The sequence below is a fragment of the Gopherus evgoodei genome, chromosome 4, assembly GCF_007399415.2.
Source record: "Gopherus evgoodei ecotype Sinaloan lineage chromosome 4, rGopEvg1_v1.p, whole genome shotgun sequence".
Classification (NCBI taxonomy): domain Eukaryota; kingdom Metazoa; phylum Chordata; order Testudines; family Testudinidae; genus Gopherus; species Gopherus evgoodei.
Window position 1 is genome coordinate 107,173,251 of NC_044325.1, and position 15,566 is coordinate 107,188,816.

At 37.5% G+C, this 15,566-nt stretch overlaps 1 protein-coding gene across 17 annotated transcripts in view; it reads right to left on the minus strand.

Moving 5' to 3' along the window:
* The window catches only part of SOX6 (SRY-box transcription factor 6), a 459,305-nt gene that overhangs the window by 195,933 nt on the left and 247,806 nt on the right, over nt 1–15,566 (minus strand). For all 17 annotated transcript variants that reach the window (XM_030560472.1, XM_030560465.1, XM_030560471.1 and 14 more), the window contains one exon: nt 12,201–12,290. In XM_030560472.1, the coding sequence (XP_030416332.1) occupies nt 12,201–12,290 (90 nt within the window). The remainder of the gene's footprint in view (nt 1–12,200; nt 12,291–15,566) is intronic.

Here is a 15,566-nt window from a genome sequence, read left to right on the forward strand (position 1 = left end):
CTGATTCTTAATGGATCTGAAATCCTATGTTTCAAGCAAACCACAGAACAGTTATGCCCATTTCATTTTCTTTACCTTTTTTAATAAACTTCTGTTTGTGCTCCCTTTATGTTACCAATCAAAACCTGAAAGTCCCTGTAGGCTTTTCCTCACTTAGTAAAACTCTGGCTGTACAAACCTGTGTAAAAGCCTTTCTGCATATTTCACTGTCTTTTGAAATCCTGCAATTTGAGTACAGCAGCTGCATTTTTAACAGTAGAAGCTGGTTTAGTACCGTTAGTCAGAATGCATTCCAGGGCCCGGAGAATAAAGTTTCCCTGTAAACAGTTAAATAAACTATAAACCCTCATAAATGAATTTCAAAGTATAGTGAAACTTGCCTATAAATAACCTTCAAACCTCTGAGGTTAGAACTGTGGTCTTTATGCGCACAGAACGCATATGGGGCACTTATCAATCTCCAGTATTTCAAAGTCAAAACAAATGTAAAGAAGCATCTTTGTATATCGTAGTATGCTTTAAAAATGTCAGAAATGTCAACCACTTGTATACTGTTCATATTATCCCTAATTAATATAAATTACATTTAATTTCACATCTACTAAAACATACTGCTGCCCAAAATAAGGACTATAATTTTTATCAGCAATTATTATTACTGATGCATCAACACAATTATTTAAATTCAATGTATATAGAGGCAGAATCTATGCAAGCATTTACAGTTTTTGTTCCCTCTGTGCTCCTTCCCTAATTTTTGTGGCTTGGAGTTCTTCCAGATGCTGTCTCTGACTTTGTGGTTTTGTATTTGAGATCCCATCTCCTGATTCATTGCATTCTTTGATTGACAAACAGATTCAGATATGAAAATAAACAGTTACCTGCATGTAATTGGTGTCTGACAGCTGCACTGTTACACTTTCAATTCGTGGTGAAGGCTTGTTCTCGGTAAACCTACTGTTTCAGATTTTATCCACATCTTGGGTCTCTGAGTCTGTGTTTACCAAACTACTCAGTAACCGGTGGCATATGTGGGCTCCACACTGTAAGCTGCACTTCAGATTCTGAGGATTTTCTCTCCCCCTCTCTCTCTCTTCCCCACTCCCTCACATAAACTGAATTATTTAAAAAAACAACACTGCGTTTTATATTTCTAAACTGATGTGCCTCCAAATTGAATGCAGAACACTTTCAAACTATTTTCCACTAAAGGCCCACTTTTTTCTGATTTAATGTACAGCATAATACCTTCATTGGTAGATTACAAATGTTAGACTAGAAGTAAAACCTATTATTATATGCTTTTTTAGTGGTTTTGTCTTGTATAATTTATGATGAATTATGTAAAACACACCAAACTGGTTATGCTGCAAGCTGCTACTTGCATGCTGCAAACAATCACAGTTTCTACTGAAAAATCTGTATGATAGACTGGGACTTAGCAACATAAAATTCCTGTGGAAATCAAGTACATTTTTAAGTATTGGGTTTGATTATTTAATCAGACAACTTGCATTTTGCCCTGGCTAATTCGGAAGGCTGATAATATTTTACTCATAAAACAATTGTGCACCTGTTGTGATGGAAACCTATTCAAACAAATCTCAATAGGCATGAGGATTCATTCTAAATACAAGCATGCTAGCTTCTCTCATTACTGGAAACTACAGGGCAACCCATTTTAAAAAGCCATAGGGGCAGATCTCAGTTTAATCTTGCTGTGTAACAATGGAGCACCTTTATGATCAAATTCAAACATGGATTACAACATACGAATGTACGTTAAGCAAAGTGCTGGTGACACATACTAAATGAAATTGAGACAAGCTTCTCCTGTCTAACATCAGTAGGCCCTTGCTACCATCCTACCAAACAGAGCAAGTGAAATCTCTTTTCAAATGTTTCTAGAGTCTAACTCAACTCTCACCAAAACTAATGGAAAGACACCTATTGACTTCAGCGGGACATGGATCAGGCCATTAATAAAACAGATTTGCTTAAATTTTTTTAGTACGTCAGAGAAGATGTAAACACAAGTTTTCACAATTTATATCACCATTTGAACACATGGCCAAATTCCATTCTTACTTATCCTAGGGCAAAGCTGGAGGAACTCCATTGACTCCAGTTAGGGTCACAAGTGACTAACATAACTTTTAATTTAAGTACATTATATGCCAAGACAAAGATCAGGATGCATGGGTGAAATTAACAACAATTTAAAATAAAGAAGGAACCTAACAAAAAGACAACTGCATAAAATAGTAACAAAACAATAAAACTTCAGTGTGAGAGCTAAAGATAAAGTGTTAGTTTCTAGTTCCTGTTGTATTAATGTAACTCCAGAGTGACTCTGTTGGATTTCACTTAAACATCTCTATCTCAATACTGGGTAATGCATACTATGAGTTCATTAGTAATGCACATACGCACCCAGCTGATTTCTGTTCTTTCTTAGTTATTTCATTTAGACAAATCCTTTGGTACAGTAACGTGTGTGTACAATTCTGTTAATTTACAAGTGTAAGTAACATATATGTATGAATCAATGGGACTTAGGAAAAGTGACATAGGTGCTTTTGAAAATGTAACCCATTGGTATGTACTCTGCAGGGGGGGGCGGAAATAATGATTTACGTGAAAGATATGAGTTGTTTGATGGATAAATTTACAAAGCAATAAAATTTTGTAAACCCATACAGTAAACCTATTCTAAAATGTTTCAAATTCACTTTGCAGGGTGGCAGTGGATAAAATAGATTGGGAGTCAGGAGACCTGTCTCAGGGTACGTCTACACAGCAAACAGAAACCTGCAGCAGTGAGTCACAGACCCCGGGTGTACAGACTTCGGCTCATGCTACAGCACTAAAAATATTGATATAGATGTTCCAGAACCCAAGCTCCAGCCTGACCTGCAACATCTGCGCTGCTGTTTTTAGCACCCGCAAGCCCAAGAATGTAGACCCAGGTTCTGAGACTCACTGCTGTGGGGCTCCGTTTGCCATATAAATATACCACAGGTGGCTCTTTTCTGGAAAGATTCCCTATTGAGGAATCTGTACTGAGCTATCTTGATTATCACTTCAAAAGGTTTTTTTCCTTATTAATTGGCTTCTCAGAGTTGGTAAGACAACTCCCATCTTTTCATGTTCTCTGTATGTGTATATATATCTCCTCAATTTATGTTCTATTCCACGCATCCGAAGAAGTGAGCTGTAGCCCACGAAAACTTATGCTCAAATAAATTTGTTAGTCTCTAAGGTGCCACAAGTACTCCTGTTCCTATTGAGGAAGGGACCTTAAACCCCACGGTAGTCATTAAGACTTACACACATGCGCAAGCACTTCCCTGAATTAGGGCTAAAGATTGTATTGGCCAAGAATATGAGTAGTTTGTGCAGATGGACTCTTGCTAGATCCTGAGACACACAAACAAAAGCATGCAAACCACACTATCTGACACCTGGACCCTGCAATTGCTTTAAAGCTCCTGTCACAAAAGGACCGTAGAGAGGCCTCTCCATGTGTTGTCAATGAGCTCAAACTGGGCAAGAAATTTCCATTCTGAGCTTTCAGTGCTGTACATTAGTTTTCAGACAGGTGACTATGTGCAGCACAGTACCAGAATTTAGCCCTATGTCTGCACTCAGTGACAATACCAAAGCCATCAAACCATGATAAAACTCTAGCAAATTACAGCCCAATCCTGCTACAAGTGAAGGTCTCAATGCTGCAAATTCTTATGTAAGTGCATAAATTTTCCTACCGGGTGGTACATGTGACTTCAGTGGAAGTTCTTCTGTGTGTAGAGTATGTGCACCAGTGTTTGCAGGACGGGGACTTGAGTCAAAAGCAGCTCTGCACTGACTTGAGCGAAAGTAGACCTTAAGTTCCAAGTTCCACAGTCCTCAATGAAGCAAAATTCTCTCTGACTTAAATGAGAATGTTGCCCATTTGGAGACCTCAATTATTAAAATGAATAAATATGAATTTTAGGAATATTAAAATATAAATTAAAAAGAAACAGAAAAACTACTGACTAAAGTAAATTGCAAACAATCCAGGGGAAGGAGGAGGAGAGGAGGAAATAAAACTTATTTATACTTTTTCAAAGTTACTTTCAAACCTGCTTACTGGTACTTGAAAATAAAATTTAAATAAAGTTTTCTAATATTACAGGTGTTCTTGCTACTATTTCTGTTACTGAAAAATGCATTAAGTTACAGGAGAGAACAATATATTTTATTTTTCCAATAAACGTACAACTTTTTAAAAGATTTTTGCATTACTGGGTGGCATTGAAGTCTTAACACGTATCCTTGGCCCCACCCCAGCACAGTATAGCATGTCCGTGGGCTGGTACACCACGTGGAGCCCCACCGACTTGAATGGGGCTCTATATGGGCACAGTAGACACACTTCATACTGCACGCATGGGGCCTGCGTTTGTATCCCACCAAGGTAAAAACATATTGTTGCACTGTTTACTCCTACACCATTGTATGTATGTAAATATACTGACTTATTTATAAAATGTGTTAGTCAATCTAGATGTGTATAATTTGATTTACATGAAAGGTTTATTACAATGTAATTTGTAGTTGTAAAGTCTTAAGAAATATATATATTAATAGACTTGACATTTTAATATTAGAAGCTGGTGTGATTGTGATAAGTGCTACTGAAACATGATTCCATTCCTTAATGGTCTTAGTAGCAAAAATGTGAGAATTTTCTCTGTTGCAAATTATGTCCCCCAGTCTTGCAAAGCAGTATGGATACACTTAACACTATGCACTGTAAGCAGTGCCACTGATGTCAATGGAACTATCCACAGTGTGTAGCTAAACAGGTATATAATTAACTGCAGGATCAGGGCCATCATGTATCAACAAAAATTAAGATATTGCATGAGAATATATGGATTTACACCAATTTAAGAGAGAGATCAGAATCAACACATTTGGCCTTACTAATTATAAAAGTGTATCTTAACTCTGTGTGTGTGTGTATATATATATATATATATATATATATATATATATATAAATAAAAGATAAAACAGGACATCGTAAATGCAACTATTGTGCACTATACTCTTTATTTTGAAGTCAATTTACCTTCTTTACCAAGCATACCCAGAATAAAGACTATCTAAGGGGTAAATTTTGGATATACTTGTGAAATAGTACAACATTTACATAATGCTAAGGTATAATGTATTTTATAACATCAGTTTAGACCCAGAAAGGCAGTTACTGTGACACACTATGCAAAATGACTATGTCTAAAGAAGTAGTAAAATCAAAAAATATACTTAAGATTTAGATTGGTACAAGATAAAGTTAAACATTATTTCATTGGGTCACTGTAATAAATATATTACCAGAAAACTTTACAGCCTGTGGTATATTTCTAATCAGGACTAGTTACTAATTTAAGGTGTTTTGGAGAGGTTGTTGGGGAGGAGGAAGGGATGTTTTCATTGATTTCCCTAATTGGAACCAACTGATCTCTTTTCCTGTGTATTGATTTTTTAAATCCTAGGAGTTAACATAGATTCTAATGTATCATAACACTTCAGACCTTAATCATAGAGTGGGTTTTTCGCTTGTAGCTTTTGTTTGAGTTTTAATTACGAAGACCTTGTGTCTCCAACCCTGAGCTGGGTTTTTAATTGCTAGTATGTATATCATGCAGACTTCAAAAGAAATAAAAGATGTTTATAATAGAGAGCACAAAGGGGAGCTTTGAAATGTCTACAGCCATACAAAGTGGCATAATTAAAAGCCTATGGGTGCTTCTGTGATATAAGATGTATAATGTCTTTTATATATAGAGATATAGATATATAGATATATATTTATAAAGCCAGTTGCTGTAAACACTTATGGTTTGCAAAAGAGGATTTTATACAATAATAACTGAGAAATAATTACTGCAAACCCAGGGCAAACTGTAAAGTAGGGTAACATGATACTATCAGGAGCCTTATTTTATACAAAATGATCCTCTACACTCTGTGTGGTGTAACCCAAGCCCCTGAAAATTTATCTCTGTTTCTATATTTCAGCATTGTTTTATCAACTGCACTAAAAGAGAAAGGAGATTTTGTATTAAATGCATGCAAATAGCAATTATCCTACCTGTTACTGAAAAGAACCTAACCTATTATACTTGTAACCACATCGTATTCATAATGTTCACACAGACTCATTCACGAAGAGTTGGCTCTGAGCCTAGTCCATAAATGTGTAATTGATAATCACAAAATGCTAACTGTTGTGCCTCACTGTTCTCTTCCACCAGCTAATATACACAGAAAATGTAGTGTTTTCCAGCTATTCAATGAAGAACACCAGTCACCTACATGAAGAAGCTCTAACAATAAATTCAGTGTATCTAATGAAAATGAGTGAAGCGGGTTTGTGTTATTAAACTTAAAGTCTCCATAGGAAACAGAGACATGCCTCCTTCTTATCCAAGCATTTTCAGACCATTTTTATTAATAAGTGCTATGTGGAACAACAGCTTTAGCCTTATATTTGGGAGTCAATAAGGCTCCAACTGTAACTCATTTAATAGAGCAGGGGTCGGCAATCCTTCAGAAGTGGCATGCCGAGTCTTCATTTATTCACTCTAGTTTAAGGTTTCGAGTGCCAGTAACACATTTTAATGTTTTTAGAAAGTCTCTTTCTATAAGTCTATAATATATAACTAAACTATTGTTGTATGTAAAGTAAATAAGGTTTTTTAAATGTTTAAGAAGCTTCATTTAAAATGCAGGGCCCCCCGGACCAATGGCCAGGACCCGGGCAGTGTGAGTGCCACTGAAAATCAGCTCGCATGCCGCCTTCGGCACACATGCCATAGGTTGCCTACCCCTGTAATGAGTATAGGATATAAAAGGGCTACATATAAGCGAGAGAAACATACAATGCAAATAGACTTCAGTATTAGATAAAACTATGGGCATCAGTCACTGTCCATCCTAAAAACAGAGTATACTGTACAAAGCCAGCATGTGACATTTAAGTCACAATGCCTATAAATATAGATAGTTCAGGTTATAAATGCTGGCAATGGAAGCCAGAGCACAAACCTGTAACACAGTTAACCCAGGAGTCACTCATATATAAGACTGCTAGAACGATTCTGACCCTTTTGCAATAATGTCATTGCTTAAGTAACTTAAAGACCGACCTTTATTTGATCTTCAAAGACCTTGCATGCTGAAAAAGACCATTGCAGGCTATTTCAATAGACAACTGCATGATGCATGTAAGACTATTCCAGAGATTTATGTTTGGAACAGAAACAGAAAACTTAAAACAGACCCTTTATAGTGATAAATGATGCTACTCTGCCTAGTTGTGGTCAGTAAAGAAAAACTAGAAACCTAAGCAACAATAAAGCATACATTGGGGGTTGGATCCCTTGCATCCAAACTTCCATAAAGTAAGAGCTGAATCTGAATCCACGTTGTTTATTCAAAACATCTGCATATACAGCTTGGGCTGTTGGACATGCAATTTGCACATGCAAATATGAGGGCTTTTTTCCCCCAGGTAAGCAGATCATTTTGCTCAGCTCATCTGTTTCATGGGACCTTTTAAAATCTGCCCTGCGTGTTTCAGTTATAAACATATCAAAGGATCATGACGACTTATTTAACCACGACAAAGTAGCTACAAAATATTCTGCCAAATGCTCCTCTCGGCTGTACTCATGCAACCCCACTGAAATCAATGGGATTGTTCTCCTGGAACTCCGAGGAGAATTTGGTCCTTTATCAATAACTGAAATTCTAATAAAAAAAGATGTAGACTAAGTGGTTTCACACATCAAGTACAGTATACAAGAGTAACTGGGAACATGAACAATTCCACTTATGGGAAATAAAAAATATGTCACTGTCTGTTACCTAAACAGGATGCTTTACATTCTGTTAACAAATGGATGTAGTTTCTAATCAGACCTTGATTTAAAAAAAAACACGATTATAATTAATTATAAGTATATAAAAGTAAGGCAAAAAACACAATTTTATTTATTTTGTCTCTATCACACAATTATTTTTCTTTTCTTTTATCATCTGTGTGTTTCACAAACATGCACAGAAAAAGTTTGTGCTATTAGTACAAAAAGCTTTAATGCATTTTTGAGGAGGGGGGAAGGGTGTGCCCTGCCTAACTGAAGCTCCTTCCCACAGGCTCTGAGTGGAAGGGCACTTGTGCAGACACAGAGGGAGAGTATGCGCTCAGGTTAGCCTTAACAAGAACAACGCCTTCTATCTAAAGTAAACAACTCCCAGTAACAGTCAGTGCAAAGAGCTGCTCCTCACTGGACCACACCTCTGCGTCTGATAATCAAGATTTTTTTTGCTTATGACTGAAAATTGTTTTGTTTTTTTCACTGCATCGCTTCATGTTGAACTCTCAGTAACAGAAAAGAAGGAAGCAGCTGCATAAAAGCCAAAAATATTAACCAGTTAAAATGCCCTGACTTAGAATTAATTGCAACCAAGCACAGGGGTAAGTTTTCAAAAGTAGTTTTTAGCAGTGGCAACCACGCGACCTGAAATCCTTTCAGCCCTGGGAAAATGAACCCCATGATCATGGAAATCTAGAGCTCTTAACCTTCCAAAAACAATGTAAAGTATGCTTGGCTGATTACAAGTGGATTTGAAATCATCTTTAGACTACCTCACTTCCTTTATTTACTTCTTACCCTCTCATTTTCCAGTCTTATTTCACACTCCCCCATGCCTAGAATGTCTTCTTTATCCCCAATGCACCTGGTCCCCACTCTCTTCATTCAGTATCCTCTCAGAACACACTTCTTAAGGCCCACAAATGCTAATCCATGTTAATACGCCATTATGACTCCAAGCTACATATTTTTAAAGAAAGCTATAACTTACCACTTTGGAGACAGTTGAAAGGGCATTGGACTGGGAATCAACAGATCTGAGTTCTAGTTCCAGCGCTGCCACTGACCTATTTTGGGGCAAGACACTGCCTCTTTCTGTGCCTCAGTTTCCCCTTCTGTGTAATGGTGATGATTACTGCATAGATTTCAAATCACTACAGAATTCTCAGCATTACTGCTGTAGTCTTCTGGGTATCTCTGTGCATTCTCATTGAAATTTTACCCGTCTCTTTGGGAAAAGGGAGTATGTTTCAAACGCAATTACAGTAGCAAGAATTTAGATGTGTGACTCCCAATAGCCTGAATGGATGTCAGCTGACAGCAGCAAGGAACACAGCAGAGGAAAGGACCACCAAGGAAAAGTCATCTGTGGTTAGAGCAAAGAGCTCTAAGGAGTTACTAAGGGTTAGAGCAAGACCCTTGGGTTCTATCTCTAACTCTGCTATCGACTCACTATTTGACTTTGGGCACATCACTTCATCTTTCATTACTATGGTTTACTCACTAATACTAAAGTTTCCCTTCCTCACAGTGGTCTTAAGAGGCTTTATTAATGTTTGCAAACCATTTAGTGACCACTGGAGAAAAGGCTCTATTAAAATGCAATCAACCCTGTGATGACAGAAGCAGTTCACGTCACTCTCCAGAGACTCATCTAGTCAGCAAAGACATAGCTGTTGGCTGGCTTCTGAGAAGTAATGTCTACCTCACCTCATCAGAGGGAAGTTTGAAATGATGCAGAGCCTCTGAAGGAAGAGTGAAAAGAGCAGTGTACCAAAGCGCCCTGCCACCAAGCACAGCCAGCCCAGGGATTAATTGGCACTGCAGGGAGAATAAAATCTGGTTCCCTAGATTAGGGGCTCACTATTCTGGAGGGGTATCATTCTCTAACAAACACTTCTGGCCAACTCAGGGCCTCAGTGGGAGAGAAGAACAAAGTTTCAGCGGGAGGGGGGCACATTGCTAAATCTCAATTCACATCACTCAAAATTTCTTTCTTGCTTTTACCTTTGGCTATGCTCACCCCACAGGATAAAACACATGTAATAATCTAAAACTCTCCTTGAGGCAGAAATAAAACTCTAAGGACTTAATTCTAATTTATATTAAGGCCACTTTACACCATTTGGGCAGCAAAAAGAGGCCCCAAACTGGATATCACTTACATCTACAGTTTTATAATGTGCACACAACCAATTAACCAGAAGGCCAAAGCAAAAACTGAGAACTACAAGAATGAGGCAGAAAACGACTCTCTGGGTATGTCTTCACTGCAAAGTTAACTTGGGCAATTGGCACCCAGGTCTGAGCAGCAAGAGTCGTCATTCTGCAAAGCCATAGACAGGTTACTGTGTCCTCACTGGTCCTGACACACCCATGTGTGCCACTACATTGTGGAAGAACTTCTCCGTCTTTCTGGGCACATGGGCAGGTGAGACAGTATCAGCACTCAAATGGTTTCACTTGCATTTTCACTGCAAAGCGGATGGGTTATCAATCCAAGTGAAAGCCTCTCTTGGGTTTTAGCTTACAGTCCTAGACAAGCCAGCTATGCTGGGATGAAAGCACTACCAAACTCAGGGAGCATGTGGGTGGACAGAACAAAGTTTGAGCACAATATCTGAGAAAGAGCCTATGTTAACTCTTCAGTGAAAACAGGCCTTATAAGAAGTCAAACTTTAAATGTCTCAGCTGGAAACTGAATGACACTCGGAAGTACATCAAAAGACTTTACAATCCAAAAAAAACCACCCAGGTAAAATAATGAGGAATATGTTATCCATCATTGCCAGAGACCCAACTATTTTAATTCTGATTTACTATTGGCATTCAAGGAGCTTATATTTAGAGATTTGGGTAGTCGTATTGCGCAATTAATGTCCAAGTCTTTCCATGTTATCAGCCGACAACATGGTTTTAAACAGATTAGCATTTCAAATGACCAGTTTTTGCTGCCTTTTGTTTATTGCAAGCAGGCATAGCATATTTTGGTAAAACTATGTATTTTATTACAGTCATCAATACTTTCCTACCTAATACGTTGCAGTGTCATAACTATACAGGAGAAATCTAATCAAAGGAAACATATAAAAACAATTAGGTTTTGACATAGTATCAGCTGACAGAACTGATTATAAGTTTATTAAAAAGGGCCAACCTTCATCTTGTTTATATCTATAGTAAACGCAACATATTTCATGACCTTTTCCTGGTGGAAATGCAAAATCACAAGCCTCCATTTTCTTCAGATAGTCTTTCTTTTTGTTTTAACATTAGCAAGGACATTGTTAATATGACAAACAAATCCTTGTTCCCATATATTTACAGTGGTCATTTAATAAGACCATAGCAATCAACAGAAATAAATCTGTTCAATACATCTCATAAATGGTGTAAAATAGCTAAGCTCACAGTGGAAAGAAAAGTTATCTTTCCAATTTGCTATCCAAACAATAACAGCCTGAATTCCCATCCAACAGGAAAACCCATGGAAGAATAGGGAGAGAAACACCTTAATGATCCTGTCACTGAATTAGATCCTAGCACTGATTAGATCCCAAGTGCCACAAATTTTCTGGGACCTGCTGGAACCACAGGCTATACACATGGCAAAACTCCGATCAACTTCAATGGTGCTAGGATTTCACCCAGGATCTCTCTTTCAACTCCAAGGATAATTCAATTGTAAAAAAACTAGCATGCTTCAAGTTGGACATTTGAAGCACAGGGTTAAAAAAAAAATAAACAAAATGTGACATCCTGCAACAATCGATAAGAGTACCTCACATACTACCTATGCAAAGATACATTATTTGGGAATCACTCCTAACCCACAGCCTTTTTCTTTTGGTATCCGGAGATTGACATACTTAACCGATATAAGAGAACTAATATAATACATTTAAAGTTTGTAATAAAATTGAAATGAGAAGGAAATATTCTTAATCCTGCTTGTAACTAAGTTTTAAACATAAAAAAGTCTTTGTTTTTCAAACATACTTGTCATTCTAAATAAGTAGGTTGAGCTGGTTGGAAAGAATTCCAAAGAAAAACAATGTTAATTTATTCATTTTATTTCCATTATGTACTTGAAACACTAGAGAGAACAGAACACCTGAACTTTGCATCATTCCATGCTCATAGTCCCATTAAAGTCAGTGGGAGTTTTGAATGTGAATCAACGACTGGTTCATGCATTAAATGCACGTTTTATTCTGTTCAGTGACTAAAATATTATGTCTATGTTTAAATATTTAATATATTATACCTTTAATTTCTCCAAGGAGTTCACTTGTATTTAGTCTTTCCATTTTCTCCTTCCAGTCTTTAGAAAGTAGTTTTTCCATGCAAGATGAATCTATTAAAAAGGAAAAAAAAAATACTTAATACAACTTGATAGATTAGGAAGTGTCTCTCTAAAACCATCCTACCTGATCTGTCTGAACCAGATTTTCAAAGGGGAATGAACTTGAGGCCAAATGGTCTTTCGTCTACTTCAGTGTAAACCCTGTGTAACTCCATTGAGGTTAATGGAGTTACTATGGATTTACAGGGATCTAAATGAGAGCAGAACTTGGTTCAGAATATATGCATGCCAATTTACATAGATAGATGCATGCCAATTTACATAGATAGATTGCCACTCCATGTACAAATTTTATCTTTTACATTTGAAAATGACTGCACATTCAAAAATATAGTTGAAGATTTAGATTTTGGAAATTTGGCTCACTGTGTTCATGACAAACACATATTTTTATTCATGTCAATGCAAAAGTTATTCCTATAATGTCTTCATGAAATTCACAAAAGAATTCTACATTTCTTACATTCACAGTATCAGCATTTTTCCCAGTAAGCTACGCAACAATTACAAGATTGGCGTTTAAATTCTGAAGGTCATATTGCAGTCCAAGCTTTGAGCGCAATCCAGCAGGCCTTATTCAGGCAAAACTCTCACTGAAGTTACTGCACTGAAGATGTAGTGAGAATCTGGCCTCAACAGGTCCTGAGGGATCAGACCTTACTTTCGTTGAAAAAATTAACACAGAGCATAACATAATCCTCAGTTAAATCAAAAGCTCTTTTTAAGTAACTTAATAGAACTTACAGAATTTAACCTTCCAAAAATAAATTGTAAAAGGTGATTTTAAGACAAGGAATGGGTAACTCATATCATTGGTGTCACAATCTGGAGTCTTCCTCCTTTTACAACATCTATTCAAGGTTTATAAACACTCAGTGAGAGAACTTTATATATCGCTGAATATTTCTCTCTCCCCTTCTCTGTTTATAATGGCAATGGAATCTCCATTAAACTTTGTGGGGTCTATTCTCAACAGTGCGTATGATTAACTTCCATTACAATTATAGGGCCTAGTCCCAAGAAGCACTTGGCCCCAATTCAGGAAGGTATTTAAGCATCTAAGTAGTCCCACTGACTTAAATGAAGCTACTTAAATGCTTCAAGTTAGACACTTGTTAAGCATCTCAATAAATCAGGACCTTAGTACCTCATGGGAGTGCTCAGCACTCTTAGTTCCTACTGCATTCAAAGGGAGATGAGTGGTCTTAGCAACTCAGCACCTATAAACTCACAAACATTAAGGTGAGAAGGGACCATCATGATCATCTAGACTGATCTGCCTATTGCATGTCACAGAACTTCCCCCATTAACTCCTGTGATAGACCCATAACCTCTGGTTGAGTTACTGAAGTCCTCAAATCATGATTTAAAGACTTCAAGTTACAGATCCACCATTTACAATAGTTTATACTAATTTAAACCTACAAGTAACTTGTGCCCCACGCAGCAAAAAAACCCAGGGTCTCTGCCAATCTGACGTAGAGGAAAATTCCTTCCCAACCCCAAACATGGTGATCAGTTGGATCCTGAGCATGTAGGAAGACCCACCAGCCAGACACCTGGTAAAGAATTATCTGTAGTAACCCAGGGCTCTCCACATCTAGTGTCCCATCACCAACTGTTGGGGATATTTACTAATAGCACTCACAGATCAGCTACATGCCATTGCGTCAGTCTCATCATACCATCTCCTCCATAAACTTATCAAGTTCAGTCTTGAAGCTAGCTAGGGGTTTTTTTGACCCCCACTGCTCCCCTTGGAAGGCTGTTCCAGACCTTCACGCTTCTGATGGTTAGAAACCTTCATCTAATTTCAAGCCTAAACTTGTTGAGGGTCAGTTTATATCCATTTGTTCTTATATCCACATTGGCACGTAACTTAAATAAATCTTCTTCCTCCCTGGCATTTATCCCTCTGATGTATTTATAAAGAGCAATCTTATCTCCCCTCAGCCTTCATTTGGTTAGGCTAAACAAAACAAAATATTTGAGTCTCCTCTCATAAGACAAGTTTTCCATTCCTCTGATCATCTTAGTAACCCTTCTCTGAACCTGTTACAGTTTGAATTAATCTTCCTTAAACATGAGAGACCAGACTTGAACACAGTATTCCAGATGAGGTCTCACCAGTGCCTTGTATAATGGTACTAACATTTCCCTGTCTCTGCTGGAAATACCTCACCTGAGGCATTCTAGGACTTCATTATCCTTTTTCACAACAGCACCACATTGGTGGCTCTTAGTCATCCTGTCATCAACTGATACACTTAGGTCTTTCCCCTTCTTTGTCACTTCCAGTTGATACATCCCTAGCTTATAGCAAAAATTCTTGTTGCTAGTCCCTAAATGCATGACCTTGCACTTTGCACTATTAAATTTCATCCCATTTCTATTATTCCAGTTTACAAGGTCATACAGATCATTGTCTGATATTCTGGTCTTCCTCTGTATGGATAATTCCTCCCAACTTTGTGTCATCTGCAAATTTTATTAGCACACTCTCACTTTCTGTGCCAAGGTGACCAATAAAAATGTTAAATAAGATTGGTCCCAAGACCGATCATTGAGGAACTCCACTAGTAACCTCCCTCCAGCTGACCATTCACCTTTCAGTATGACCCTTTGTAGTCTCCCCTTTAACCAGTTCCTTATCCACCTTTCAATTCTCATATTAATCCTCATCTTCTCCAATTTAACTAACAACTTCTCATGTGGAACTGTATCAAGTACCTCACTGAAATGTAGGTAGCTTAAATCTACTGCATTTCATTTGTGTAAAAAATCAGTTATCTTCTCAATGAAGGAGATCAGGTTGGTCTGGCACAATCTACCTTCTGTAAAACCACGTTGTATTTTATCCCAATTACCATTCACCTCTATGCCCTTAATTACTTTCTCTTTCAAAATGAGTTCTTATTATCTCTCAGTATCAGGCCAATAATTGATATTTTATTGATAGAGGTTGTTTTAGGCATAAACAGTGCTTTACAAACACATAATAAGGTGCCAATTTCTCACCATATTTACACTAATTCAATCCCACTGATCTACCAAGAGTTATTTTAAATGAAGGCAGAATTCGACTCAAGGTCTCTTCCGTGAATCACTTGCAAATTAAAGGCCAAATCCTGTCTCACATTACCATGCAGGCAGTCCTGCTGGGAGTACTCACACAAGTAAGAAGAGCAGGATTTGTACCTACTTTACAACATAGGGGATAACACTGTGTTCCAACACAAAGGGGATGGTCATAGAGGAGATCAGCA